General features: G+C 52.7%; 3 protein-coding genes across 3 annotated transcripts; 2 read left to right on the top strand and 1 right to left on the bottom strand.

Annotated features, from left to right (window-relative positions):
- Window positions 1-187: 187 nt before the first annotated feature.
- Window positions 188-10,203, top strand: COCSUDRAFT_20637 (RdRP-domain-containing protein; the record flags this gene model as incomplete). The annotated part of the gene is made up of 14 exons (XM_005643011.1): window positions 188-327; window positions 695-770; window positions 1,284-1,448; window positions 2,377-2,591; window positions 3,533-3,765; window positions 4,831-4,946; window positions 5,275-5,364; window positions 5,685-5,823; window positions 6,675-6,877; window positions 7,194-7,292; window positions 7,713-7,946; window positions 8,967-9,023; window positions 9,300-9,470; window positions 9,970-10,203. Coding segments are annotated over 14 exons (2,172 nt in total), but the record flags the coding sequence as incomplete, so codon positions are not given.
- A 347-nt stretch (window positions 10,204-10,550) lies between these two features.
- Window positions 10,551-20,848, bottom strand: COCSUDRAFT_49242 (hypothetical protein; the record flags this gene model as incomplete). The annotated part of the gene is made up of 18 exons (XM_005643012.1): window positions 10,551-11,551; window positions 11,904-12,125; window positions 12,545-12,667; window positions 13,106-13,320; window positions 13,839-14,050; window positions 14,251-14,431; window positions 14,712-14,910; window positions 15,260-15,444; window positions 15,833-15,938; window positions 16,345-16,545; window positions 16,825-16,914; window positions 17,256-17,437; window positions 17,824-17,992; window positions 18,506-18,676; window positions 18,876-18,932; window positions 19,153-19,340; window positions 19,712-20,069; window positions 20,765-20,848. The coding sequence occupies 18 exons, from the start codon at window positions 20,846-20,848 to the stop codon at window positions 11,291-11,293; spliced, it is 3,204 nt and encodes a 1,067-aa protein (XP_005643069.1). The 3' UTR covers window positions 10,551-11,290.
- A 389-nt stretch (window positions 20,849-21,237) lies between these two features.
- On the top strand, window positions 21,238-23,140 carry COCSUDRAFT_6434 (hypothetical protein; the record flags this gene model as incomplete). The annotated part of the gene is made up of 6 exons (XM_005643013.1): window positions 21,238-21,318; window positions 21,438-21,509; window positions 21,628-21,843; window positions 22,012-22,082; window positions 22,520-22,664; window positions 22,922-23,140. Coding segments are annotated over 6 exons (804 nt in total), but the record flags the coding sequence as incomplete, so codon positions are not given.
- Between the last annotated feature and the right edge of the window lie 3,372 nt (window positions 23,141-26,512).

Raw genomic sequence — 26,512 nt, forward strand, 5'->3', positions numbered from 1 at the left:
GGTCACTTCATGGCATAGATGTTCAAGATGGTGTGCGATTGGTCACCTCATCTTGACTTGCGCACTTCCTGCAATGCTCAGGACAGCATCAAAGCATCACATCTCGGGGTTACTCGCATAACTTAGAAGTCACATCATTGTGCAGTCTGTTCTTTCGTAGAAGTTTGACCTCTGAGTTTGCTGTGTGCAGGTGGAGCTGTCAAATCGCGTAATCCGCCACCACCGCCAATACTCGGACCGCTTCCTGCGCGTGACTTTCTGCGAGGAGAACGGCGGCCGCCTCTGCTTTGCCAATGACATCCCTCGCCTGGAAGACTACATGGACAGGTGGGCATTGTAGAATGTACAATGTCTCTTTAATTGCTTCTGCTTTATAATGTGCTTCATATTTTCCAGGCTGCCTGCAGCGCTGGCCTAGTGCCGCTTGGGAGATTGAGAATGTTCCTTCAGCTGCTTGCCCTGTTTGTTTTGCTGCTGGATGTGCTTCGTGGAAGGGGTGTTCTATCTTTTGATGGAGGGGTACTTTTGTTTATGATCGCCCCTGATGTCTCCATGCTGCTAGCAGCGCTGCAAAGTCAGAATGCTGGGAGGATCAGGATAATTGGGCACCACAGACTGAAAAAAATCTTGTTTGCAAAATTGTAGCTCTCAAAATTAACAGAGATCCAACGCAAAGGGGTGTTATGGGGTGCAGGATGGAAGGCATCCTGAAGGATGGCTTGGAACTTGCCGACCGCCATTTTGACCTGCTTGCGTTCTCATCAGGCCAGGTGAAGGCCCAAATCACCAGAGCTCAAACTTCAACAGAGTTTGACCTTCAGTTGCTAGGGCATGGCGCCTGCTGCTCGCCCTGCAAATGTTGGTACTATGATCACACTTCAAAAGTGTGATTGCCAGCATTCGCCACTAGTTGGTGCTAGCATGTTCAGCGTTGGCATCTGACGTCATGCTCGGAGCACTTACAAAATGGACCAGGTTTTGTGTTTGTGGTTCGAACTTGTAGCGCAAATATGACTCGAACATACATAGCATTGCTGCCATTGCCATGCTGCATTTTAGACGGATGTCCCGACTAGCGGGGGCCGGTGTAAGTACTGAGTACCGTGCCCACGTTTGATTGAGTCTTGCTTGGATCTGGCGAGGCAAACAAAGTGTAGGATCTGGCTGCCTTTACCTGTAGCTTCGAGCAGCTCCCAGACAAGTTGTCTGCCTACGCACCAGTCCTTTGATAGGAAAAGTGTGTAATGATGATAGTAACATGGACCCCTGGGAATGGCACGCAGGTGAGGGAGCAGTCGGCCTGGTTCTGGGCTGCGCCTGACAGCGGCCCTACTGCGGCAGACATCCGCGCATGGATGGGCGATTTTGACGCCATCCGCTGCGTCGCCAAGTTCACCGCGCGCATGGGGCAGTGCTTCTCCTCCACCGTTGACACCCTCAAGTTGCAGGTTCGAGCCCGCGTCATCTCACTATTTTGTGGTGCGTTTTTTCTTTTTTTGTCTGCTTTGGGGCCTTCCAGTGTAGGCAGTCAAGATAGTTTACCGCTACTAGTGTTTGATGCGCTATGGCCTCTTTTGGCACATGGGAAAAAGAGTTTTAGGAGCCTTGCAGGTCATGAGCTGACGGCCTTTCGTCAGGGCACATCCGACGTGAACATATATGCCAACAGACAAGGAAGCTACCTTCCATGTCAGCCAGTGCGTACATGTGCCATTGTGACGCTTGAGGAAATGCTGTGTGCTGAAATGCCATCTTGCACCCTCAGCCAATGTCCCACTGATGCTCCCAGCTACCACTTTCCAACAATTCTTTCTGCTGTCTGCCATGGGGCGGTTCAGGTTACTTGCAAAGCAGGCAGTCAGGGTGGGTAGGGTGGGCTGTGATTCATATTTGCACCCGCGCAAAGGAAGCCTCTATGCCCTCGATGGTCATCACCACACAGCCTTTCTATAAGCTCAAAGTGGAGCAGATAGGTGCTGAAGACGTGGAAGCTATCTTTACATATTTGTCGGTATTCTATACCCTTGAAAATGAGGAACTGCTGTGTGCTGGCATGCCATCCTGGCATGCCATTATGTCATTCCATGGGCCGGTACCCTGCATTCCTTACCTTCTGAGCCTGTGTGTAGGGTTGAGTTTGGGAAGGTTGCATGCTGACACAGTATTTGTGATCTGCATTGCTCATGTGTGTTGTGTGGCCAGAAATCAAACAGGCAGGCATCAAGCCTTGTTCTTGGCCTGAAAGCCATCCGCTCCTTTGATCACGATGCAAAGCAGCATCCATAAATCATCTCCATGGGATGTGAATGTGGCTGGCCTTACAGCAAGAGCTTGCTTCAATGCACTGGGCGCGTCGATGGCACAACATGCGCGCAGGCGTACACGGTGCAGACGGTGCCGGACGTGGAGCGCAACGGCTACTGCTTCTCGGACGGCGTCGGCCGCATCTCAGTGGAGCTCAGCCGCGCGGTGGCCGACCGGCTGGAGCAGCTGGGACGCTGCCCGGCCGGCTGGCTGCCGCGCGCGTACCAGATCCGCTACGCCGGCTGCAAGGGGATGGTGTCTCTGCACATGGGGCTCCGTGGCAAACGGTGCGGCTATGCTCATTAGACGGCATGGGTGCAGTTTTGGGCATGTCAAAGCAGCAAGTTAAATGAGAAGGTTGAAGCCCGGCCAGGTGGCTGCCGCGCGCTTACTAGATCCGCTACGCCGGCTGCAAAGGGATGGTGTCTCTGCACATGGGGCTGCGCGCGGCAATAAGTGCGCTTTCTTTTTGCTAGACAGCATGGTCCAGTGATGTGCATGTCAGAAAAAGCACTATCCAGAATTGGTGTCTGGCCAGCTGGCTGCAGCTTGCGCATAAGATCCAGTTGCGCCGGCTGCCAGGGCATGGTGTCACTACATTTGGGCCTGCACGGCAAGAAGTGCGCTCTCTCGGCTCTCTCCTAGCTAGGCAACATTGGCTGTCTGTGGATTTCGGACCTTCCTTCTCATCAGCAAGCTAAGAGCAGCTGCCTTACTGGCTGCTGCACTGTGTGTACCAAACGCGCTATGCCGGCAGCATTGCCATGGTGTCTCTGCACCTGGCGGCGGCAAAAGGTTTTAGCTCCTCCAATCTGTCTCTTCCGAAGGAACCACTATTTGGGGAGAGTTTATTTCCTTATAATTGCATGCTCTTGGCCAGAGAAGAATGTTGTATGACGGTTCTGCACAGGACATGCAGCCTGGGCATCACCCAGGGACAGACTTCTGTGGGATCGTTTTTCTGCATGTGACTTTTTCCATGCATCTGCGGCACTGACAAGACGGGTAAGTGTTAGTTGGACACATGCCAGATGACGTCGCAACTCTACCCTTCTTTGCCAGGTCCATTAATCCAGTGGGCAGCAGCGCAGAATCCCATTGCTTTGTCATGTGCAACTTGTGCACCCATCGTGACCTAATAAATTCGGAGGAGCCTGTCAGGCTGTGCATGATTGTTTGCATTTTCTCAGTAGAGGCTACACTCAAGGGGCTGTGGCGCGGTGCGCAGGTTTGAGGTGCGGCCAAGCATGAACAAGTTCGAGGCCAGCGCTCAGATGCTGGAGATCTGCGACTACGCGCGCTACGTGCCGGGCTACCTCAATCGCCAGATCGTCACCCTCCTCATGCAAAAGTGCCTCGGCGTCCCCAACTCGGTCTTCCAGCGTCTGCAGGCGCGCACCGCCCTCTTCAACCTGAATAAGTCTGGCCAACTCCGATGCTTCTGTCTCAATCTCATCAAGTGTCAATGGTGCCCAATTACTGGAGGGCAATGCTGTGTCATCTGGGTCCTTAAGGACCGAGTAGTAGCTTGCGAGTCATCCATTCTTTTGCATTCTAAGGCCCTTGCTCTCTATTTCCCCCTTGGCATTCTGCTGGCATGCTCAGTACTTCTGGCACGCAACCCCAAACAAAGTTTGTTCCTTTAGAGACCCCCCGCAGGAGAAGATTCTCTGCCCAACACAGTCCCCTGGGCGGAAGCATAAGGGTGGGAAATTATTCAAAGACGTCTGCCATTTTTGTAATCCACTGGGCTATAAGGGCGGCAGCTGAGATGTACGTGGGGCATTCTTGGCAGCATCTTTGCCAGTATGATCCGCTACCATAGGAACACACACATCGGCATGAGGTATAAATTACACATATCTGGGTGCTGAGCCTGCAAGTAAAGTCTTGGAAGGGTAATGATGCGCAGTGACTCACACACAAGTGTCCCTCAATGAGCCGCTACACATCATATCCATCTGGGCATTTCTTGCTGGTTGCACTGTTGAACATTTACAACTTGCTAGATTGTCCTGCCCGAGTCACCTAAATCAAGATATTGAAGGGAACATGTCCACAGTGCCTCCACCAATGTCAGGGCCATCTTTTGGTCTCAGCCATTCAGCGTGGACTGTGTCATGCGCGCAGGATGACATGCTGCAGGATCTGGATGGCATGCTCTATGATCCGCACATCGCGCTGAAGGTGCTCAGGGAATACGGGGGTACGGATCCCCTATTCTCTGGCGCACTTCTTTCAGGCCCGAAAATCCACTGTTTTTATGTACTAGGGGTTCCGACCGAGAGTGGCAGATCCCACAAGAGGCTAATCAGCGCCATTATCATCTGGGCGAGGCAGTGACTCTTATCGATCAGGGAGCACCTCTTGATAAAAAGGCAGGCGTTGATGACTCATCCGCAGTGAGCTGAGCAGGTCAGTGGGTTCCAGTGATGAGACTGATCCAAACTTCCTGTGTCTTGAGGCAGGCGCTGATCAGCACTCACCATTTGTAAGCCTAAATGGGAGAAAGACTTGTGCACACAGGGGGTGATGCGGCGATAATGCTGGAGGCAGCGCACATCATCAGGGCGGGCTTTGACGTGGGCACGGAGCCCTACCTGAAGAGCATCCTGCTCTGCCTGCGTGCCCACCTGCTGCAGGTAAAACAGCCACTCATTAATTAGTATTATTATTGTTGCATTTCAGAGACCTGTTTGATGACATCACATGATGCAAATAACATCAACACATGGTCATGAGTCAGCAGACCGATGCAAGACGCTTTTGATTATCCAGACACCTCTGCAACGCTAGATAGAGGACACTTCAGTATGCATGACAGTATTGGGGGCCACCTGGTGTGAAATTGATAGGAGTAGTAGCAGCTTGGGCGTGCGGGATGTGATAACGGGCGGGAAATGTTTGCTTGCGATGCTCTTGAGTGTGCGTAATTCCAGAGCACAAAAGTGACGGCGTCTGTGATTGCAGGACCTGAAGGCCAAGACACGCGTGCGCGTGCCCAAGGCAGCTTTGCTGATGGGAGTCATGGACGAGGAAGGGGTTCTCGAGCCCGGCCAGGTGCGCACACCACACTTAAATTCAATCACTTGCTCACTGAAGGATAGCGCTCTGAGGCTCACAATATTCCAACTGAACCAGGGCTGTTCTTCGAACCCCCAACAATGCATGCTCCGACTGGTTGCCCCAACTCAGACGTCGCCCCTTGGATACAAAGACCAGAGGGATCCAAATGTCCTCTGTGGTTCCATAGCTACCAATGATAGTGTACACGGGACAAAGGCATGCAGTAACCCACTGGACTTGGTAGGGGTGAACTGTAACCAAGCAGTACACCAATGCATTTGAATTTACTGTCTGAAGGTTTGATTCAAATGTAGGTATTTCTGAGCGTCAACAGCTTGCCAACCATGGCGCTGCCGGCGATAGTGACCGGCACCGTCGTCGTCGCCAAAAATCCCTGCTTCCATCCAGGGGACGTGCGCAAATTTCAGGCGCGCCCCTTGTTTCGCTCCCCTGGTGCCAGGGGCAGGAACAAGATTGATTGCTATCTTATTTTGGCCCCGGCTGGCAGGGGGCGGTATAATTACTGAGCACCGTGCCCACGGTTGATTGGGTCTCGCTTGGAACTGGCGAGTCCAACAAGGGGTAGGATTGTGGCATCCTTTGACTGCAGCTTGTCTACAGGACGCACCTTGCTTCTTGGCAGGAAAACGGTGTAATAATATAAATAACCTGCTACTTCGAGGATCAGGTTTACTATCCCAGATCTGTGCGAGAAACTTCTATGCTTGTCCTCTTGCTTTTGATGGGGGGATCACAGCCTCAACAGAGCCTTACACTTGCTCAATTGGTTGGGGTTTTGAGCAATTATTGGAGAACCCGCACGGCAGCCAAGGGCTCTGTCCCAGAGAACTCATGCCTCCTGCGTTTGCTCGGTCAGACTGTTCCGATTGGGTGACAGTGTCTGTCCATTAAATTCACCCGGCCCGCTGCAAGAATGGTGAATAGTGTCACCCGCAAGGCCCCGGCTGTCCCGGCACATGCAGACGTTGATGATTTGCATGAATAATAGACGCAGTGCCAGCCAGGAGGCTAGGTGTCATGGAAACGCATGTCGCCAGCCCTCTGTATGGGCTAGTCATTTTCTCAGGTTGCCACCCACATGCAAAAACGTCTTATCAGGATGCAGGACAGCATAACGATGTGCAAATTATCTCATATGGTCACTTTGCCCTTTCACGGAGTATTGCTGGCTTTTGCAGTGGCTTCCATTGTCTCATTGCAGGGAGATTTCCACTGAAATTTTGCATTCAGGTGACTTCCATAAAAACACCTATTCATGCATGCGCAGGCGGTGGACCGTGAAGAATTACACCATCTGGTGAACTGCCTGGTCTTCCCCCAGAAAGGACAACGCCCCCACCCGGACGAGTGCTCCGGCTCTGACCTTGACGGAGACCAATACTTTGTTTCCTGGGAGCCCGGCCTGCTCTTCCCAGGGCCCAACCGAGAGCCCATGAGTTTTCACTCCCAGGACCCCGTGCTCATCCCTGAAGGCCAGGCAAGCCTCGTTTTCTTCATTTCTATTATTGTTACTGTATCAATATTCCACGCTTCTCCTGTCTAGAGGCAAGTCACACCGGCGCATCCATACTCAAGTCTCGTGTTTTTGCTCCATGGAGCAAAGTGTCTGTGAACCTGGGCATCCCCCCACTGCTTCAAGGCTTGGCTGAATCGGTATCATGCTTTGAGCCGTTGAATGGTGCCTAGGTTTACCGCCACCCTTCCAGATGATATCATCGACTTGCACTACCACGACTTCCTTTGGGACGCAAAATGCCAACTTTGTGCTGACCTGACATTTGATTGCACAGGAGAAGGTGGAGGTGGGTGACGTGGCGCAGTTCTTCATGGACTACATCTTCAATGATCTGCTCGGCATCATCGCGAATGCACACCTCGCTACAGCCGACATCAAGCCAGACGTGCGCACACCGCCTGCCTGACTTTAATAGCGTCTGCCATTTGATAGTTCAGATAGCTATCTACTGTAAAGGGAGGACGCTGTGCCTTTTGTGCCTGTTTGTTTTCCTTGATGCATGCTTGGAGATGTGGCCCCTTTGCACGCAATTTTCCTCCAAAGCCAAGCGCAGCCGCTGCCTGGTGAGAAGCACCGGCCTTGGTTTTCTACGTGCGCATGCAGACTGCAAGACCAGCCATGGCCGCATTAAGTTACACAGTGTGCAGATTTGAACATGACGCCATAATGCCTGCACCTAATTATCAACTTTGCCCGCATGCAGACTGCAACACACCCCAATTGCACAGAGGCCCCAGACAGTCCAGTTCAGAATGTAATGCTTTCAGGCGCAGATGCACTGACCCCGAGGTATCTTTCTGTGCAGGGCGCTCAGTGCTCGCAGTGCCTGCAGCTGGCTCGCCTGCACTCGAACGCGGTCGACTTCACAAAGAGCGGCCGGCCGGCGGAGTTCAGCAGGGACCTGCGCCCGCTCAGCTATCCAGATTTCATGATGAAAAAGAACAAGGAGACGCATGAAAGCAGCACCATCATCGGACAGCTCTTCAGAGCCATCACTGTGCCAACGCCGCCTCTGCTGTCCGACATTGCCAGCGAGACGGTGAGAGCATGATCCTCTGGTGACCATTGGCAGGCATCTTTTTGAGGAGCTCAAGCTAAAGTGCTCTCAGGCAGGCTTTGCATAATTATTGTCCTGATTCTTTCACGCTTTTCCTGCCATATTTTTTTAAGGCAAGGTGCGTGATAGTCGCCGCACGCAACAGGTGCCGCAGTGACCCCATTGAGGACTGGGTACTGACTGTGGAGCCACACAGAGGGCTCTAAGGGCCTCACGGGGATCTGTATGCGAGAGGTATGTCTGGCTAGTGGGGCCAGCCATTTGCGACCCCCACCAGCCAGACATACCTCTCGCAGAAAGATCCCCGTGAGGCCCTTAGAGCCCTCTGTGTGGCTCCACAGTGAGTACGCCCAGTCCTCGATGGGGTCACACAGGCGCCTGTTGCGTGCGGTGACCATCTGGCTGGGGGCGGTAGAGATATCTAGCACTGACCCCAGCCAGCCGGTGCCTTGTGAGCGCATAGTGATGTAATGCTACCAATACGTGGGCACTTAAAAGATTCTGAGGCTGAAGTCCTCCCAAATTGAGGCAGAAGTGGCAAAGCGACCCTCAGTGCGTCACATAGATCCAGTGACGTCCCAGGACTGAGCGGTCTTCACTGAGGTAGCTTGGTCCCAAGCTAGCACGACAAAAGTTGTGTCACCTTGGAATCCTCGCCTCCTCTCTGGACCCCTCGAGCCGGCAGGACATTTTGCTACTTTGTCAAGAAGTTGGCTGGCATGCCATATGCAATGGCACTGAAGCTGTCGTTCCGTAATAGCATGTTTGTGGCATGCTCCCTTGTGCATTGCTACAGTATGGCCCAGGCCTGAGCAGTCTGAAGCAATGCTCAGGGTACCAGGTGGCGAAAAAACTTACCTGTGTACCCTTGAGCCTGCTTCCAGACTGCCGTTGTCTGCTGAACGTACCGCAATGATGAAGATGAACATAAACATGCATGTCGAGACCAACACAAGCTTCTTAAAGAATGCGTGATGGGTGCCATCACAGAGTTTGCTGGAGCAACCGGACCCAGACATCATGGTGGAGGGCTTTCAGCAGTTCATCCCAGCAGCCCAGGTGCGTGGAGTTGTCCAGCCAAATGTGCTCTGTGCTCCCTCATATTTCACTCGCATTGAGCGCACACTTCATCTTTGCACTTGAACATTCATGTGACCGATTTGCATCTTGCACCTGATGCTGCATGGCAGATTTTGCCGCAGAAGGACTTTAAGCCCACTGCAGCCATGTGACAGGGCAGCCCGTCCTCAGAAGATGCTTCTCCTTGCTTCAGCTTGACAGACATGCAAGCTCTCCATGTCACCCGGGTGCAAAAACTCATGCTCTCATGCACAGGAGGCGCGGACGCGGTACGAGCACGCTCTGGTCCAGATAATGAACCAGTACGGTGTGCACAATGAGGCCGAGATTGTGAGCGGATGCATCTCAAAGTTCGCCAAGCACCGGCGCAAGAAGGGCGACGTGAAGACCATGATCATCGACGCTGTGCGCGCCCTGCGCAAGAAGGTCCTGAGGTGTGTGATTCTCTCCCTCTGCATCGAGCCATTCTGTGCCTTTGCCTGAAGTGGCATGAGGCACCTGATAGATGTTGGGTTCTAGGCCACAAAGTTGAGAGCAGCGCGGTACTCTCTGATGCATGGTTATGCACGATGCAGTTTATATCATTCTGCAGCATGCAGATTACTGGCGCTCTGCCTCGGCTCCCTATCAAGTCTGCCTTGATTCGATGGGCAGGCTCTTGCTGTACAAGATCTGTTATGATTGCGCATTCAGGTGATACAGCCCATCTGTGCTAGCTGGACTGTAGGCTTCATCTCAATCTGAGCATGTGCCAAGACTGGCACAGGAAATAGTGTCAGCCTTGACCGCGCTTGGATTGATGTGACTTCCTGACCCCAAGAATAGCTAGGCCTGCAGGGGTTTGTGTGGAATTTTGTGAGGCATCTCTATAAGAAATGAGGACTCTTGACGGTTGAGGGTTGCTTGCAGGGAATTTGAGGAGCAGAACAGGGCAGAGTTCCCCGGCCCACTGGCGGCCAGATCGCGCCGCGCACTGCAGAAAGCATGCGCTTGGTATCATGTGACCTACTCACCGGCATACAGCGGCTACGGGCCGGCTGCAGCGCTGAGCACCAGGGAGCTCGATGCGCGGCTCATCAGCTTCCCCTGGATCCTGACTGACCATCTGGCGGTCATCAAGACCGGACCGAGACGCCGTCTGCCAGGACAGCGTATCTGACTTGGAGGACTAGAGAGAAATGAATCCTGTAAGCTGGTGGCAAGGCGAGCATGAAGTGCATATATGGAGACTGATTCAATCCTGCTGCATGTTGTCGGAGATCCCTGAGCAGAAAGAGATTACATGGCTCCAAGGACTGAGAAAGAACCCGAACAGCAGATCTGTGATGAATGCCGTGTTTGCCCAGATGATTAAGTGTTGACGTGTAAGTACTGATGATAGGGTGTGTCATGATCAAGGGTGTCATGCACTGGTAATTTTAAACAAGTTTTCACAAAAGGTTACTGAGAGCTATATTGTAATTCCTGCTTCATTTGGATGCATACCCAATTCAGTCCTCTGCTTTTGAATTGATGTCACTTATCCTTACAGATATATCATTTCAGATTGTGTAGATTACTTCTGCACTAATTAGTTAGTTATAACTCAAGCCGCACACTCTGTGAGAGGTAAAAAGCCTGCTTCTTCTTGATTGATTGCAACATGCACTGACCAGCGAGCCCATACTCTTCAAGCATACCTATAGCAAAAAAAACAAGGGACCATTCAAATGAATTTTTGGCGCTGACAACGGGTTCTTAAAACACAAAGAAACCAGAACTGGTGGGATTCAATGGCACAGCTTGTCTTGAGTTCCTCCCCTGAACAATTGGGAGTTGATGGTTCTTGAGTACAGCATTTAGACTCAACCTCACACTCGTTAGTAATCTTTTGCTACTGCACACCCCTCTTCTTTGCCTGACTGGAATAAGCTGGGATCTAGAAGAGGCCACTGAGAGGCAACGCCCTCTCTCTGGGAACATCAGGCTGCCTGAACATTAGGACAGGCATCCCATGCAGGGCTTCAAATGTCCACATGCAGTCACCGCTGAACGCTCATCGTGAGTGATCATCACTCAGCGCATCCACTGCATCACATGCAGCCACTGCTCCATGACAGATAGCGACAAACTGCATCATGTGCAGCTAGGGCTGTGGGCCTTACGGTTGACGGTCATTGCGGTCTCACGTCATTACGGTGTAAATTACGGTGTCATGACGGTCAGACCCTGTGTAAGGGCTGAAATGCACAGTGCAGCCGCAGCGCTCAGGCGGCGACGAGGCGGCTGAGGGCGTTGCCAGTGTAAGCCTGCTGGAAGGCCTGCACAGTCAGCGTGGGGCTGGCCCCCAGAAGCTGCGCGACAGCTGGTGCGATCTGCGACTGAGCCACTTTCACGATTGTCGCAATCTGGCTCAGAGCGGTGTTCCCGTCGACAGCACCCGATGCAAAGTTGGTGGAGATCGCCTCCAGCTTTGTGTTGAGCTGGCCCGTTGTGGTGCCAACCGCCTGGATCCTCGGGTCCGCGGTCTGTGGGAAAACAAGTAAGAAACTAAGTCTGAAATGCTATGCAGATATCAGGCATTGCCTAGAAGTTTTCTGGGCACAGCATTTCGATATTTGAAAGAATGAGAAGCTCGTATACAGTCGCGAAAGCTAATAGCCTGGCTGCACAATGCAGACCTTTGCAAGGTGCTGACGGCCGCAAGAGCCCCTATTCCGAGGTTGCATGGCAACGCGTGACCGTTCCAATTTACGGTTGCTAAGGAAACCAACACAAGTTAGGTAAACCCTAAACCCTAAAATAAAAATATAATCCAACATACAGCACAGCATGAAAGTGCAGATGCTGAGACCTTCAGAAGTACAAGAGTGCACGCACCAGGGAGGGCGCAGGGGCGGCCGAGGTGGCCTGCGCCAATCGCCGGCCGCCGGCACCGCCGCCGGTGCCGGCCGCAGCAGCCGGGGCCGGGGTGTTGAAGCTAGCGATCGCGGAGTCAAAAGTCTTGGAGAGGACGTCGGCTGATGTCAGGGAGAACGAGCCGCCGCCTGTCACTGCGCTGACTCCCACCGGAAGAGTGGAGAGATACAGCGCCTGGACTGCCTGCAGGGAACACAAGGATCCGGAGACTCAGGCAATAGGACATTTGATACAGTAGATACCAGGGAATCGATACAAACTTGATAGCAGTACATCAAAGGCAGATGAAGGAGCACAGCACATAACCGCCATCCATGATGCTTTGATTGCCAATTGAGCTGCTCGGCTTCTCGTCGTGAGCCTTGGCAAGTAAAGCAGCGTATGACAGAGACATGGTAGCCGAGCAGGTTGCAGACACACCATTCACTGACCGAGCACTGCATCCTTATCTCACTGCATCCTTATCTCCATTGTTGTCTTCTGACCTCAAATCACTATCGAAGGCGTCTTCTGACCTCAAAAACTAACGGAGACTTCTAAGCCAACAGCTGCAGAAAATTTGATGCAATCGAAATTGATGCAGCAGCAGATAGCACGCTCACCTGATCGACGGTGAGCTGCTGCCCGTTGGGGCGCAGGGCGATGAGCACCTGGGCGCCGATGGCGAGCGAGCTCAGCAGCTCAGCATTCAACACCTCCAGCTTCATCGCGTTCAGGTCCCCACCCTGCATCAAGCACACAGATGTACATCAAGTCAAGCTCACCGTTGCCTCCGCAGCCAACCCTTTCTCACCTCCAATGGGATCAATGTCATCTGGCAGGGAACTCATGCATACTGAATCATTGGATGGGGCCCCTACGCAAATCATGTAAATTTGTGTTGGATAGGCCCCATCCAGGATTTCAACATTCAGAATTCAGTAGACTCAGCAAAGCCAAACATTCCCGCAATGCAGATGAAACACCCAGGCCCAGGCAGATCATCATTGCCATGCAGGTGATTTTTCACCCAGAGCAAACATCACAAGCAAAAGGCAACCAGTACACACTGTTACGTGCAATTGGGGGATCTTCAGGGCAGGGGACTCTAAATCAATCAGGGGTCTTCAGGGGTCTTGAGGGGTAAGAAAGGAGGCCATTAGGGGCCAATGATGGGCGCGCACCAAGAGGCCGTTGACATAGTTGGTTGAAGGAATGGCGGTGCCGGCATTGGACACTCCAAAGGCCACGCCTAGGAGAACGTCCAACTGGTCAGCAGTGAATGCAGCGCCGCCCAGGAGGGGAAGCACTGAGGTCAGCTGCGGAGAGTCCACGTTCTGCTTGATGTAGTACGCGATCGTTGTGAGCGCGTTCAAAGATGGAGTGGGCGCCTGGCTGCCTGTGGGACAATACAATATAACATTTAGAATGATTCCTGAATCTTTTGCATGTAATCGGTGTGTTCAGCCGGGTACAACACAAAGGATCATTTGCAGATGCTTTGCAGCTGAAACAGGCGTCCTCAATTCGGTCAAAGCCTGCGCATTCGCTGCTCGAGTGGGCCTTGGCTGCCTGTGGGATGATTGCAACTGAACAGTCAGAGTTGTCTCCTTCCACTTTTTGGTCAGGTATAAGCTGGATCCTGGCATAGAGTATACTACGCAATTTTCTGCAAAGCTCTGCTCCTCAAGCTGGCCTCAAGCTGGCATCCTTTAATGGGCGGATCCCAGATTTTGGTAGATTTTAGAAGCAACAGCGCGCTACATCCTAGATCTTCATTAGGAAGAAAGGCCAAAATGCCGCCAAAATCAGGGGTCAGAATTGCATACCATTCACGCATCTCCTGCCGATTACACATTGTATCAAAGGAGCTCAAGATTCATTCTCAAATCGGAAAGACTGGAAAAGATTTCTCACCCTTGCCAGCTGGCACGAGTGCTCCAAGAGAGAAAGGCGGTGGCAGCTTGGTAAGTGCATCCACGCAATTGGGTGAGTCAGCGGGGAGGCTGATGAGGCCGTTGGCGAAGTTTGTGGCGCCAGTGACGGGGATCGAGAAGGCTCCGGCATTGTTAGTCGTGGCCTGCCCGCTCAATTGCCCGGATTGGTATGTCACCGGGCAGCCCGTGTACCTGGCAGAAAACATGCAGCTGATCAGGAGAGAGGAATCTTTGCATGGCCAGGGGCCACAACTGACTATCAGTGACTATCAGTGCATGTAGGTGTCCTGTCTGATCTCCCGAAGAGACTCTTGCCCAGCACAGACTCAGCCAAAGAACATTAAAAGGCATTACAGAAGGCAGAAAGGACGAGAAGGGCAGAGCTCACTCACCAGCCCACACCAAAAGCAGCGCCGTTGAGCGCGGGAGCGCCGGGAGCCGCGGCGGCACCGGTGGCCGGCCGAGCGGCGCGCGCCGGCGGCTGCGCCAGTGTCTGCAGCCCGGCAGCGGCTGGGGCGGGAGCCAGCGCGCGCGGTTGCCTCGTGGCCGGCAGAGAATTCGCGGACACGACGCCTGCACACAGCATTGCACCTTGTCAGGCGCTGAGGTTGCAGCCGGCTCGCCGTGTCAAAGAGAGCCCGCACAAACGTTCACAGGCCCAGGCAAAACAGCAAAAAATGATCAGGACTGCAGACTGTCCACCCGGGCACCAGTGCACCTGGTAAATTTTGCATCGATTTCTGGCAAAGCTTGCTTTGCACATTCACTGACAAGACTCGCAATATCTGCTGTCGTAACATGTGTACAAACGCCATCGAACAGCCCAAGATGCATAAGAGGGGGAGGAACACACCTGTCTTGGGGGCGAGTGCTGGTGCGGACACAACTGTGGCGCTGGCTGCAGTCACAGTGGTGACATTGATCTGGGGGATATCATCAATTGTAGCTGCTGGCAGAAGCACGGTGTCCACCAAATAGACTGTGGTATTGCACACAGTGAAGCTGCCCAGGATGTTGGCGGTGTTGTCTGGGGACAGCCCGCTGATGACAGCCTGCAGGCACGCAATAAGGATATCTTCAGAGGCAAATTCAAGGTCAAGATTCATCGGGGCATGGAGCAGGAGCGTCAGTTGAGCTGATAAGCCTGCTTGTACTGATGCCTGTAGCTGTGCGCAACAAAGCTGCGTCCCGCTGCCAGGCAGAAGGTTGTGCGCCGCACGGGCCTAAGAAAATCACATAGAAGGGAACTCAGAGGGCATGAACTGCTTCGATCTTGTGAAGCCCTGCAAGTGCCCTATAGAAACTGGGACAAGAGAATCTGGGCAAACTCGTACAGAGCAAAGGGAGACAGGAGGAAATTGATTGGAAATGAAGTGCCAGACAATTTGAATGGCTGCTCACCCCGTTGGTGGTATTAGTGCTGGCCTGCAGCGGGTAGTTGGCATTCAGATCCTGGCCCAGGACCGTAGTCAGGTTGCCTGCTGCGCTGAGCTGGCCAAGGGTGAGCGAGCCGCTGGGGTGGATGTGGTACAATAGCACACTCTTCAGCCTGGTGCCAGCTGTCGCCAGCTTGTCCAAACCGTAATCTGCGTCATGACAAATTTTCTTACTAATTTATCACTTGATGTTGGTCATTTGTTGGTCCTGGCACTAAAGGCAAGATGCATCTGCGGACAAGCCGCAGGTGACGCCCATGGTCTGTGCAAGACCACAAGACCAAAAGTCCCATCTAGATTCATCTCATTCCCCACGAAGCTTAAAGGTGCAGTATTAGCAGATTGCCAGACAGTGCAATCTGCATACCCCTGTTGGTCTCTTCTAAACTTGAAGTTCATCTCTAGAACGGAAGCCGTTGCAATGCAGGTGCAATGGAAGAAAAAATAATTCAACGAAGATACCCCGAACATATCATGCACCTAGAGGTGGTTACTAAGGCCAGCCAGAAGACTCTGTAATGTGCTTGATTTCACGCACCTGTGCCGGTGATGATCTTGTAGAAGGCGCTGTTGACTGGCGCGAAGGCAGTGCTTGGAGCCGCGAAGTCCGGCAGCTCGTTGGTCAGATTCCCGGCCTGGATGGCCTGCAAGCGAAGCATACACAACAGTATAACTCTTGAGTCAAATCCAGACGTGATATGAGCTTGGCGGATGTTGTGTGGCCTGGTATAAGAGAGTCTTCAAAATGCCGGACAAAGAGCACAACAACAGCTGCACTGGCATGTTGACCAGGACTCATGACAAACCGGGCCCCATTGCGCTCTTTGCCAACACCGTAAAGTTTCTCTCATACAAAGCCACAGAAAGTGCTGCATTAACAGCAGCTTCCAAGCTGGGTCGGACTCTTGCCCTATAAGCTCGTCTCATACAGCGAGGTCACCAGGACTTTTGACAGCTGATCCCAAAGAACACACGTAGGAATATCTGTCTGTCCCAAGGGAGAAGCATTCTCACATCATCTGTCCCATTTAAGAGGCCAAGAAAACACACCTGGACTAGGAAGGTGAGGTTCTGCTTGTTGGCGGCGTCAAGGAAGGCCTGGGAGCACCGGCCGGTGGCCTTGGTCTGCTTGTTGCCGATCCTGAGCCCCGGGAAGAGGCTGCCGATGCCCGGCTGCCCGGCAGGCTGCCCGCCGGTCAGCCCGCTGCCCGGAGGGGGGACTGTGTCCAGCGAGTTTGTGGGCAGCAGCACCTGCAGGACAGAACAAAAGTACATATTCAATTGGACCCCCCTGATGTGCAACAAGCAGTACATAGCGCAGAGAGTCACTTGTCTCAATCACAATGCCGCTGCGGCGTTCCGCGTATTACTGTTACGGTCCTAAGTATTCACAGGACAGTATAGTGCAAGAGCTAAGAAATGCTTGTTGAAATGCAAAGAGATGCTGTAGCAACATCTGGCAAGACGTTGATCTGTTAATATGTTCTGGGACTGCTGCAAAGACATGCAGATAAGAAGGCAGCCACAGACCTGGTCAATCACGTGCACAATGGAGTTGCAGACGGTGGTCGTGCTGAGGACGTTGGCTATGTTGCCCGGGTACTGGCCCGCCACTTGCACCTATGCACATATATCAACTCCTTATCAAAATTCCTGAAGGTTTATGAAGAGAAATGTTCACCCACAGGACGCCATGCGCAGCATACAAGAAATTGGGACCCAACGATCATTTCATGCAAACAGCATATGAGTGACAATTGGACACGAGGACCTCTGAGCATCGCGTGCTTGAGTATCTGGCAGTTTTTTCATTGACAAATGGCTGATCAGAGCCTGGTCATTAACAGTATCAGCAAGGATGCTGCGCCAGGACACAGAGCACCCGAGACATTTACATGTGGCAAAGAAGCCTAACTCCTACATTTCACTTTTTGAATTTGAATTCCAATTTAACTCCGCACCGTGCCGTCGGGCGCGCGGCCGAAGGAGAGGTTGTAGGGAGTTCCAGTGCTGATGCCCAGATCAGTATTCAGCGTCTGCGTGTCTGCCAGCTGGGGGCCTGTGTAGGCGGAGGGCAGGAAGTGGTAGTACAGCAGGCTCTGAAGCTTGTCTCCCAGATTCAGCGCCTCCACAATGGTCAGATCTGCGCGGCACGGCAATATGGCTTTGGTTAAAACAAACTGCACATGGACACTAGCAGACACAGGCCTCAGGGCAAGAACACACACGGGTGCTAGCAGACACAGGCCTCAAGGCAAGAACTCACATAGATGCTAAGAGTAACAGGCTTCAGGGAACCAGCCATTTGGCAGAAATTTGCACCTACAACAGGGACCTATGCAGGACATGAAAGCAGCAGCACGATTTGTGCTGTTTGTGCTCACAAGCAATAACAGGGCGCAACTCACGTGGAAGCAAGAAGGTGCTTTTCTGAAATTGGGTCTGCAGCACTTTCTGAACAACGTACTCTGAAAACACACGATAAGAAAAATTACAGGGTTCAGGGGTGTGAAGAGGGAAGATGCGCACTCAGGGTCTGCAGCATGTTGGTGAAGGCCTCGTTGTTCGGCGCGAAAACGGTCGCGCCAGAGCCGGCAGCCGGCAACACGTCGGCCAAGTTGCCGCGCTGGATGGCCTGCACCAAAAAGTCCAGCCCCTGCGTCGCCTGGGCAGCCGCCAGGAAGCTGGTCTGGCAGCTCTGCGCAGCCACAGGCAGTCCCACTCAGCAAGTCGCGTTATGCCACCGCCATAAACAATCAAACTTAAACAAGCACATATCACTGTGACTGTTGTTTTAAGCGCAACATTTGCAATTTGTTAACTGGTGATTTGACAGCTCTGCGAAGCGACGTGCAGCTGCATACTCAACCGCTAACATCAAACAATGACACCTCTTAAAAAGAGATGTGGTGACTTTTGTAAGATTGCAACAATTGCGCCTCGTGAGCACCAGTTGCAGCGTCTAGGTGAATGGTTTTGTAAAGATACTATCAAGTATATCAAACAGCTTCTTGCATTCTTCCTCAGCTCTCAATGCCGTCGGTGTGCATTGCATGCTGCTTTGACTGTACGTTCATCTGCCTCACAGAAATGGATGCATGTAAGTCATGCAAGCTGCAACAATGGTGCTACACAACAAGCTTGACTGTAGCACATGCGACCTGCACCTTCATTTGCAACAGCAACCTCCGAATGAAAGTGAGAAATGTACCGGGTCTGTAATAGTGCCAACGCCGGAGGCGCCAGTGGAGGGGGCAGCGTTGCTGCCGGCGCCGATGAGCGACTGCAGGAAAGTTGTGTTCACTGCAGGAACAGAGGAGAGGCTGTTGTTCCGCGTGGGCAGCAGAATCTCATCCACAATGTAGATGTACGACTGGCACACCTGCATCAACGGCAACCGGCCAAATTTGACAGACCCGAAACATTCAGATGTGTGCGCAGAGTATGGCGCCTAATATGGTACCATCTGTACAGGCTCAAAGAAGATGCTGCAGTGGCACAATGCCAGCGGACTGCGTTATAACTGCTTGTGTCACTGGAGCAGGAATGCAAGGGATAGTTTGAGAGGCTGCGGGCTCTACCTTGATGGCTCTGAGTGTATGCGCTTGGTTACCCGGGTGCACGGTCGACACCACCAGCTGCATGCATGCAAAGAGACACTCAGCGACAAGCAGCAACATGGCTAGATCCAAATAGGAGCAAAGCATATGTTTTCTGGTGCCCAACACCAGCATGCATGCGCAGTTGCCTGCCCACAAGAGGCTGCCTCACGGATGCGCGTTCCACAGCCTTGCCGATCACGTTGTCAGCAGGGGAAATCACTTGTGAGGCATCCTTAGGGAAAGGAAGGGTGTTTACCCGCTGGGCGTTTGTGGGGTCAACGGAGAAGTTGAGGGGGTAGGGATCCCCGGTGGCCAGGCTGAGGAGAGTGTCAATGGAGCCCCGCTGCAGCAGGGTGTCTCCGTTGAGGCCCCCCAGGCTGACGTGGTACAGGAGCAGTCCCGGCAGCTTGTCCTGCAGCTGTAGCAGGTCCAGCAGGCCCAGGTCTGTGCAGCACAGAGCCAGCACAGCGCATCAGCCGCTAGCAACCTATGTTGCAGACAATTCTGAAGCGCGCAGATGCAATATGGGGCCGTGACTTCAGCAAGGCCGTAGGTCTACCGAATACATTACAGCAGCAGCTCAAGCACGTAAATGGAAAAGCCAACAGACGGCTTAAGATATACTTCTCACAATTACTTCTCTGCCAGAAAACACACAACACGGCTAGAACTTGTCCGGTAAGCCCTCTAACCTCTTTTCTGGAATTATCCTCCTGTCGTAAAGCCATCCCTGTGTTTGCTGGCATGAATCTCACTTTTCACGCAGAAATGTTAGGCAACTCCAGTTTTCAAGAGTGCACGCAGCGGGCGCGTACTCAGTTCGTCAAGTAGCTTGAGGAAGCCGGCGTTGTTGGGCGCGAAGATGGTGAGGCCCAGGCTGGGGCTGGGCAGGCTGTTTTGGAACCCGCTCATTCCCAGGGCCGAGGAGATGAAGAAGAGGTCCGGCTGGCTCGCGAGCACTCCGGCAAATGTTGCCGTGCAGCCGCCAGTGGCCGACGCGTTGGCGCGCGGCTGCGTCTGCAGCGACGGCGGCTGCCGCGGCCCCGGGAGGCCCCCGCCCAGGAGACCCCCCAGTAGGCCACCGCCGCCACCGTTGCCCGTCAAAAAGGGCGGCAGCGGTATAGAAATCGGCAGCGGTGGCAGCTGCTTCAGCCCTCTACCCTGGTTTGTTCCCTGCAGCAGCGCACCCGAGAAGCAGATTGAGATCCCTGCATGCATGCTTGGCAGAAGCAACTGGCTCTTGTAAGTCTGCACCCGCCCAGGATGCTCTACTAAATACTTGATCAAGGGGTGCAAAAAGTGTTTTGAAGGTGTTGGGCTCCAGCAAAGCAAAGCCACGTCTTGATGAGTGAGCTGGCAAACTCAAGTCGCTTGCGTTAGTCAGCCACTGCACCTAAACTAGAAAGGATGCAACGACAAGCTTGCTAGCCCTCGGCAAGCCTGGAAACGATACAAATACACGAAGACGTCACTTGAAATTGCATTCTTGAACCACAAAACGCGCAAGCTGTATCGCAACAGCTGCTCCTTGCAAAGCACTGGGCTCCAATATAGGTTTACTAATTTCCAACACTTGCAATTTGCATGCACGCAACGGGCCAGGAAAGCCTTGTACGCTTGCTTTGATACCACAACATTGTGCAAAAGGACCAAACACAGAAAATCCAGGACGATTACTCGTGCTATATATTATGGGCATCGCTGCAGATGATCCGAGACGGCTTAAAGGACCTGCTGTTGCTTTGTGTGGCTGGCAAGGAGCATCAAAACGACCTTTAACCCTACTAAATAGATAGTGAACCTCAACCGAAGACAGATCAAGCAACATGGAATCGCGGAAAGCAGTCTCACTGCTGCAGAGTCCACACCTGGAGGTCGATTTCTGCTCGACACAGTGGCGCGGCCGCGCACAGCAGCACGGCAGCCAAAAAGAAGTTCATCGGACCTGACATCGCGGTCCAATCGAATGAAGAAGTGCGCTCCAGCCTGACGAGCTCGTGTTTCTTGATGGTGCCACCTGGAAGCACCAGGGATTGTTGCCTGCCTAGTGCTTGCCGAAATTCATCATCAGCTCACGTCACCCCATAGTCACATCGTGCTGGCAAGAAGTTGAGACTGACTCCGCTTCTCTTCAGAAATTAAAAGGTACAATGAAAGGAAGGTGACCATATCAGGCACAAGTAAAATTTGGTGTTAATGCATAATTGAGCATCTATGGCGCTCACCAGGGTGGAGCTGACTCCAGGTATTAGCTTCTGGCGATTGCTTTGTTTTCTCTAAACAATCAAAATCATATTTTATCGGAGACTGTGTCTCACCAGTCTTGTAATTCTTATTTGCAGATGTTTTCAGCGTCTGTGCCACTCACGCTTTGACGACCGAGTCTGAGGAAGTGATGGGCCTACTCCTTGGCGATGTGCATGTGCGATCCTCCTCTTGCATGCCTTTGTCGCGGATGACTTTTTATTTTTTGTAAATTTGAAATCATTTCTGCAAGCCTTCTATAAAGAGCATCTATAAGAGGTGCCTTGCCTGCTTCAGTATGGCACGAATGGGGAAGCAGTCGCCCACATTTCGGTGGCGATGCCTCAAATTCGTACAGACCGAAGAAAGGTGCGTCTTTTGTCCTTGTGAGTTGCCCGGTCTGCATAATCTGGCTGCCATGCCCTTACAGCACTTGTAAGAGGATGCCTGTCGTTCCTGGTGTGAGCCAGAGGTTGCTGCATGGCAGGATCGGGTGGAAGCCAGTCCAGAGCAGCTAGCCTCAGCCATGGCAATTGGGGAGAAGCTATCTGAGGGGAGCCAGACAAAAGTGAGGGTCATTGGCTGGTATCACTCCCACCCTCACATCACAGTGCTGCCCAGCCACGTGGATGTGCGCACTCAGGGCTCCTACCAGATGCTCGACGAGGGCTTCATTGGCATCATTCTGTCGACCTTCAACCAGGTATGCATACCGGTTACCCCCCTATTCAGATGAGTAGGAATTGCTGAAGAAAGACCCAGGATCAATTGTGCTCGATTCTCAAGCAAGATGGCACAAGGGGATGCTGGAATGCTGTAGGAGCCTTTCTGGGGTCATGCAAAACGATGAGAACTCGCTATGATGTTGCAGGATACAGCAGAGTGCACACAGCAGATTCAGGTCACAGCGTTCCAGTCTGTGCAGCAGACGCAGCATGCACTGTCCCCCACCAACTCCTATGGGGTGGATTCTCCCATGGCCAAAGCGCTGGCTGCTTCAGCTGCAGGTATCAAGACCACTCATACACCAAAGACAGTCCCTCCTGAATTCTGACTGATCAACTCATGCTAGGCTGCTGCATCTGCCTCTTGATAGTATGCATGACTTGAACATGCGCAGATGGTGTCATGCAGAAGCACAAGAAGACATCAATAACCCCGCTTTGTTGCCTCATGATGGCATGCATGACTTGCGCATGCACACATACATGGCATTCCCGTTTCCAGGAGCAAAAGCACAGATATTCTTGATCTGTCAGACAGTACATGTGAGCACGATGTCATGCAAGAGCACAGGATGGCGTGCATTGGCGTATCCATCATCCTTTGCCACATCACTGTGACATGTGAGCACCATGTGCCGCAGATGCTCGGCAGAGCGCGTCAGCGGGGGGCCAGTGGACGCGGCGGGAGGTCCCTTTGACAGTTGGCGCTGAGCTGGCGCACCCTGGGCTCCAGCCTGACGGGCTGCGCGTTCTGCTGGAGGTGCTCTTCGAAGAAGAGCGGCAGGCCTTCACAGACGCCGTCTCCTCCGCTGCAGACGAGTGAGCCTTCTTTCACTCCCAAAAGTCACTTTCACCCCTTCTCATATGCAAGGAATTTGTCAAAATCGGCCAGAGAAGAGTGCGCTGCTGACTCTCCCATCTCTGAGACCAAGCTCTCTGAAGGCCTATTCAAAAATGCCTGCTGCAGCAAGAGCTTGCATGCGCATGCATCAAATGTCAATGCTGCAATGCTGATCGGCCATGGCAGAGGGGCGTGTATCATGCGGATGGATGCAGTCATGCAGCCGATGGTGCAAAGCTTGTGATGGATGCTGCATGTCTTCCAGGAGTGGGCGGGTGCATCCACTCACAGCCATGCACCACGCCGGGGTGTATCAGCAGCACCTGTGCCGGCTGATGGAAGTAGTCGCAGGGCCGGTGCTGGCCAGCCTACGCGGGCGGTCTGCAGAGGCGTCCCTCCAATTTGAACAGCTGCAGGTCATGAAGGCCTCCCTTGTCAAGGCACAGGCAGAGGGCAAACAACAAGGTGTGGCCTTGCCCAAACTGAAACGTCCTGCATAAAGCATGTATCAATATTATAATTTTATAATTACGGGACACAGGTTTCCTGCCAAGAGGCATGGTATTTTCTGCTTACAAGCTGCCACAATCCTACCCCTTGTTTGACCAGCGAGATCCAAGCAAGACCCAATCAATCGTGGGCACGGTGCTCAGTACTTATTACGCCCCCCGCCAGCCGACCTTTAGGCATGGAAAATATACATCTTTCATCAATTGTCCTGCAGTAAATGGTCTTCAAGCCTGCAGTAGAGGTCTCTTCATGCCAATTGTGTTGTTTATACATATGAGTTATCGTGCAGCATCCTCCTCGGACATCAATCTTGCAAAGGATGAAATATTCTCGTGCAATGACTCCCTCTTTGCCTGCGAGGTGTCTTCCTAGCATCTAAGGCACGTTGCACTGTTGCATGCAGGGCGCAAAGCGGAGGCCAATATGCAGATCAGCTACATGGATATGCCGCATGTCCCCACAGCAGCCGCCAGCGCAGCGGGGGACAGCTCAGCCCCAAAGCCAGATCAGGCGCCTGCATCTGTCCAGTCATCCTCGCTCCAGAAAGATCAGCCTGTTTCTTCAGCTGCAGACGGCAGTCATGTGTGGTCGACGGATGGGCCTAGCAGCAGCGCAGCAATGGGAACAGTGGATGTTGTCTGGCCCCCATCATCGTCCGCATGGGTGAGGAAGCTTCCTGGAAACTGCGTGAATTCTGCTTGTGAAAAATGGGTCGTGACAGTCATATTTTCAGGCAAGAGGATCACTTGATATGATAGACCCTGTCATGGTGGAGCTGTTGAAAGACGGCACTCAGAAGTGCTGAATTACTGACCCCCTGGCTTGTTGCTGAGGCACAAACACATCCCCATTTTAGTCTTTTTATTTGGCGATCCTCCTGATATGCTATCACGTTGGCCGCGTGGCTGAAATTCTCTGCCATGGTGCGTGTGAGCCCGCTGCTGTATCTTAGTCTTAATTCGCTTTATCCTGCGTTCAGGATGCCAGAACGGAGCAGCAGCAAGCAGCCTCAGCATGGAGCGGGGGCCATGACCCCTATGATGCTGGACTGGTGACCATTTCACAGGGCAACCCTGCTGCCGCACAGAATGGTGCGATGGCAATGTTGCCTTGCTTCGCTGCACGCTTGCTGCATTGGCACACTCTCATGTCAGCGTCCAGGTGCTGCACTCTGCAAGTTATGCAGGTCGGGTGGATTGCAGGCAGCCTCTATGTATGTGAAGAGCTGTGCATGGAATTGCAGGGGACGATTTGCAGCTTGCTTCTGAATAATTTGGATTTTCCAATGATATAATTTAAAATGCGGGAGTGCAGGTGCAGTGAAGGGAGCACCGATGGCGCCTGATTTCGCACAAGGGGCGGCGTCGGCAGATGCATGGAGCATGAATGGCCCGAAAGGGGGCGTTCCCTCCACGGCCTCACATGCGCAACAGGAGCCAAAGCCAAAACTGATACCTACCCAGTCTGCCCACAGGTGTGTTGCTCGGCTGCAAAACGTTCCTTACAATTTTACTGCTCTGCTTCTGCACATATTTCTCCGGGAGGCTTTCTGTGCAGTTTTGACAGTGCAGTACAGGGGTTCACTACTCGTGGGCACTTGAATGGAAGCCATGACAAAATCTGACTTGTCAGAGCCTCTCTCTCATTCTGGAAGTTTCTCACCTTCCCACTCTTGTTGGAGTAAGGCTGCTGGTGTTCCTGGCACAGGTACATGCCACAGCTGGGGTCCCACCCGCTGCCTGATCAGGCGCCCAGTGAGTCACCGCCCACGCACTCAGCCGGCGCCAGCCCCGCAAAGACCAGGATCACTGGGAGCCGGCAGCATCAGGCTCATGGCATCAGTCGCCTTGCCGACAAGGACTTATCAGCCGGGGACGGCGCTGCCGACAAAGGGAAGCACAAGAAGAACCTGTGGCACCGCAGCACGGACCCCTTTGCAGGCCTTCTGACAGAAACGCTGCCCGGCAAACTGAGTCTTCGCAGCAGCCGCAAGAAGAGCCCGGATGCAGGGAGCCGAGGCACATGAGTCTTGCAATTGCTTTGCACTGCGCGCAGAGGGGTGGGTCATGATGACTCAGCAGTTTTGAACCGGCAGATATCGCGGCTGGTGTGTTAGAAACCATGGAAGACTATGTCTGAATGCCTCAGCAAGGGTGTGCGCTCGAGATTGGGTGAGGAAGGACCTGTGCATGCCAGTGTTTTAGCTTGAAATGTAACACCTGTAGATGAACAGACGTAGGAAGAAATATTCATTGACCACCTAAACATTCTTACAGCCACTGTAACCCTCAATACTGGCTACCAAGCGTTTGTAAGAAGCTCTGGCATGGCCATGAGGGCCCGCCAAATGCTTGTGAGCTCTCGCTTGATTGAGTCATCATGCTTGCATGTGGACATGATGTGCAGCTGTGTAATCGTGTAATTTTATCGAATCTTGGGCAGTCTTAAAGGCCTTGTGTGGCGGCTTACAGACTCTGCAATTGATGATTTTAATGCTTAGAGGTAAAATTGCAAACTGCATTGCATTGCAGCTTGCAAGGATAGAGACCTAGCTGACGGTTACTCTCTATCTAGAGGGCACCTGCAAACGCGCGTGTCAGCAAATCCCACAATGAGATATTTATTGGCCGACTGCGACAACGTCCCGGCAGCCTCGCACAGGGTCGGCTTGCATACCCCTCTTCATGATTGAGATGATTCGAGTCGCTAGATTCACAAGGAAATCGTTTGGCAGGGAGTGGCAGGACTTCTCAGGCAACGGAGCAGTGCCGCTTTTGGACGTTTGAGACACTTTGCGACGGCTTTTCAGAGCCTCCACTAAAAAAGCTGTGCTCTGGAAGTAGCCATATCTTGTGTTATTTCAGCAGCTCAGAAGTATTCAGGTATCGGCCCCGCTGCTGGCACCTTTGTACCCATGCGCAGGCGTTCAAGCTGAAAGGGCCCTTAGGAACATCCATCGAGTGTGGCACTATAACGCATGATGTCAGTCAAATTCGTGGATTCTTCAACTTGACATTTCACTTGCGGGATGATCCGCACTTGCTCACATGTTGGGCCCAGCTGGGTGGATGGGGGCATTTGCCGGAGTGAACACGTGTTGAATGTTTGCATTTGCATACGCACTTTGTAGGTGGCAGTAATGTCAAATTCTTGTCGGTAGACAGGCTGATGGCTCTTCCCATAGTCTTGATGGATGTGGTCGAAATTCTATAAAGGAAGTCTGGGCTTTCCGGATCAACTTATTTCTTATAGGCCGCAGCAGTCCCAGACAACAATAATATCCTTCAAAGTGTAAT

Source organism: Coccomyxa subellipsoidea (genome assembly GCF_000258705.1).
Source record: "Coccomyxa subellipsoidea C-169, whole genome shotgun sequence".
NCBI lineage: Eukaryota > Viridiplantae > Chlorophyta > Trebouxiophyceae > Coccomyxaceae > Coccomyxa > Coccomyxa subellipsoidea.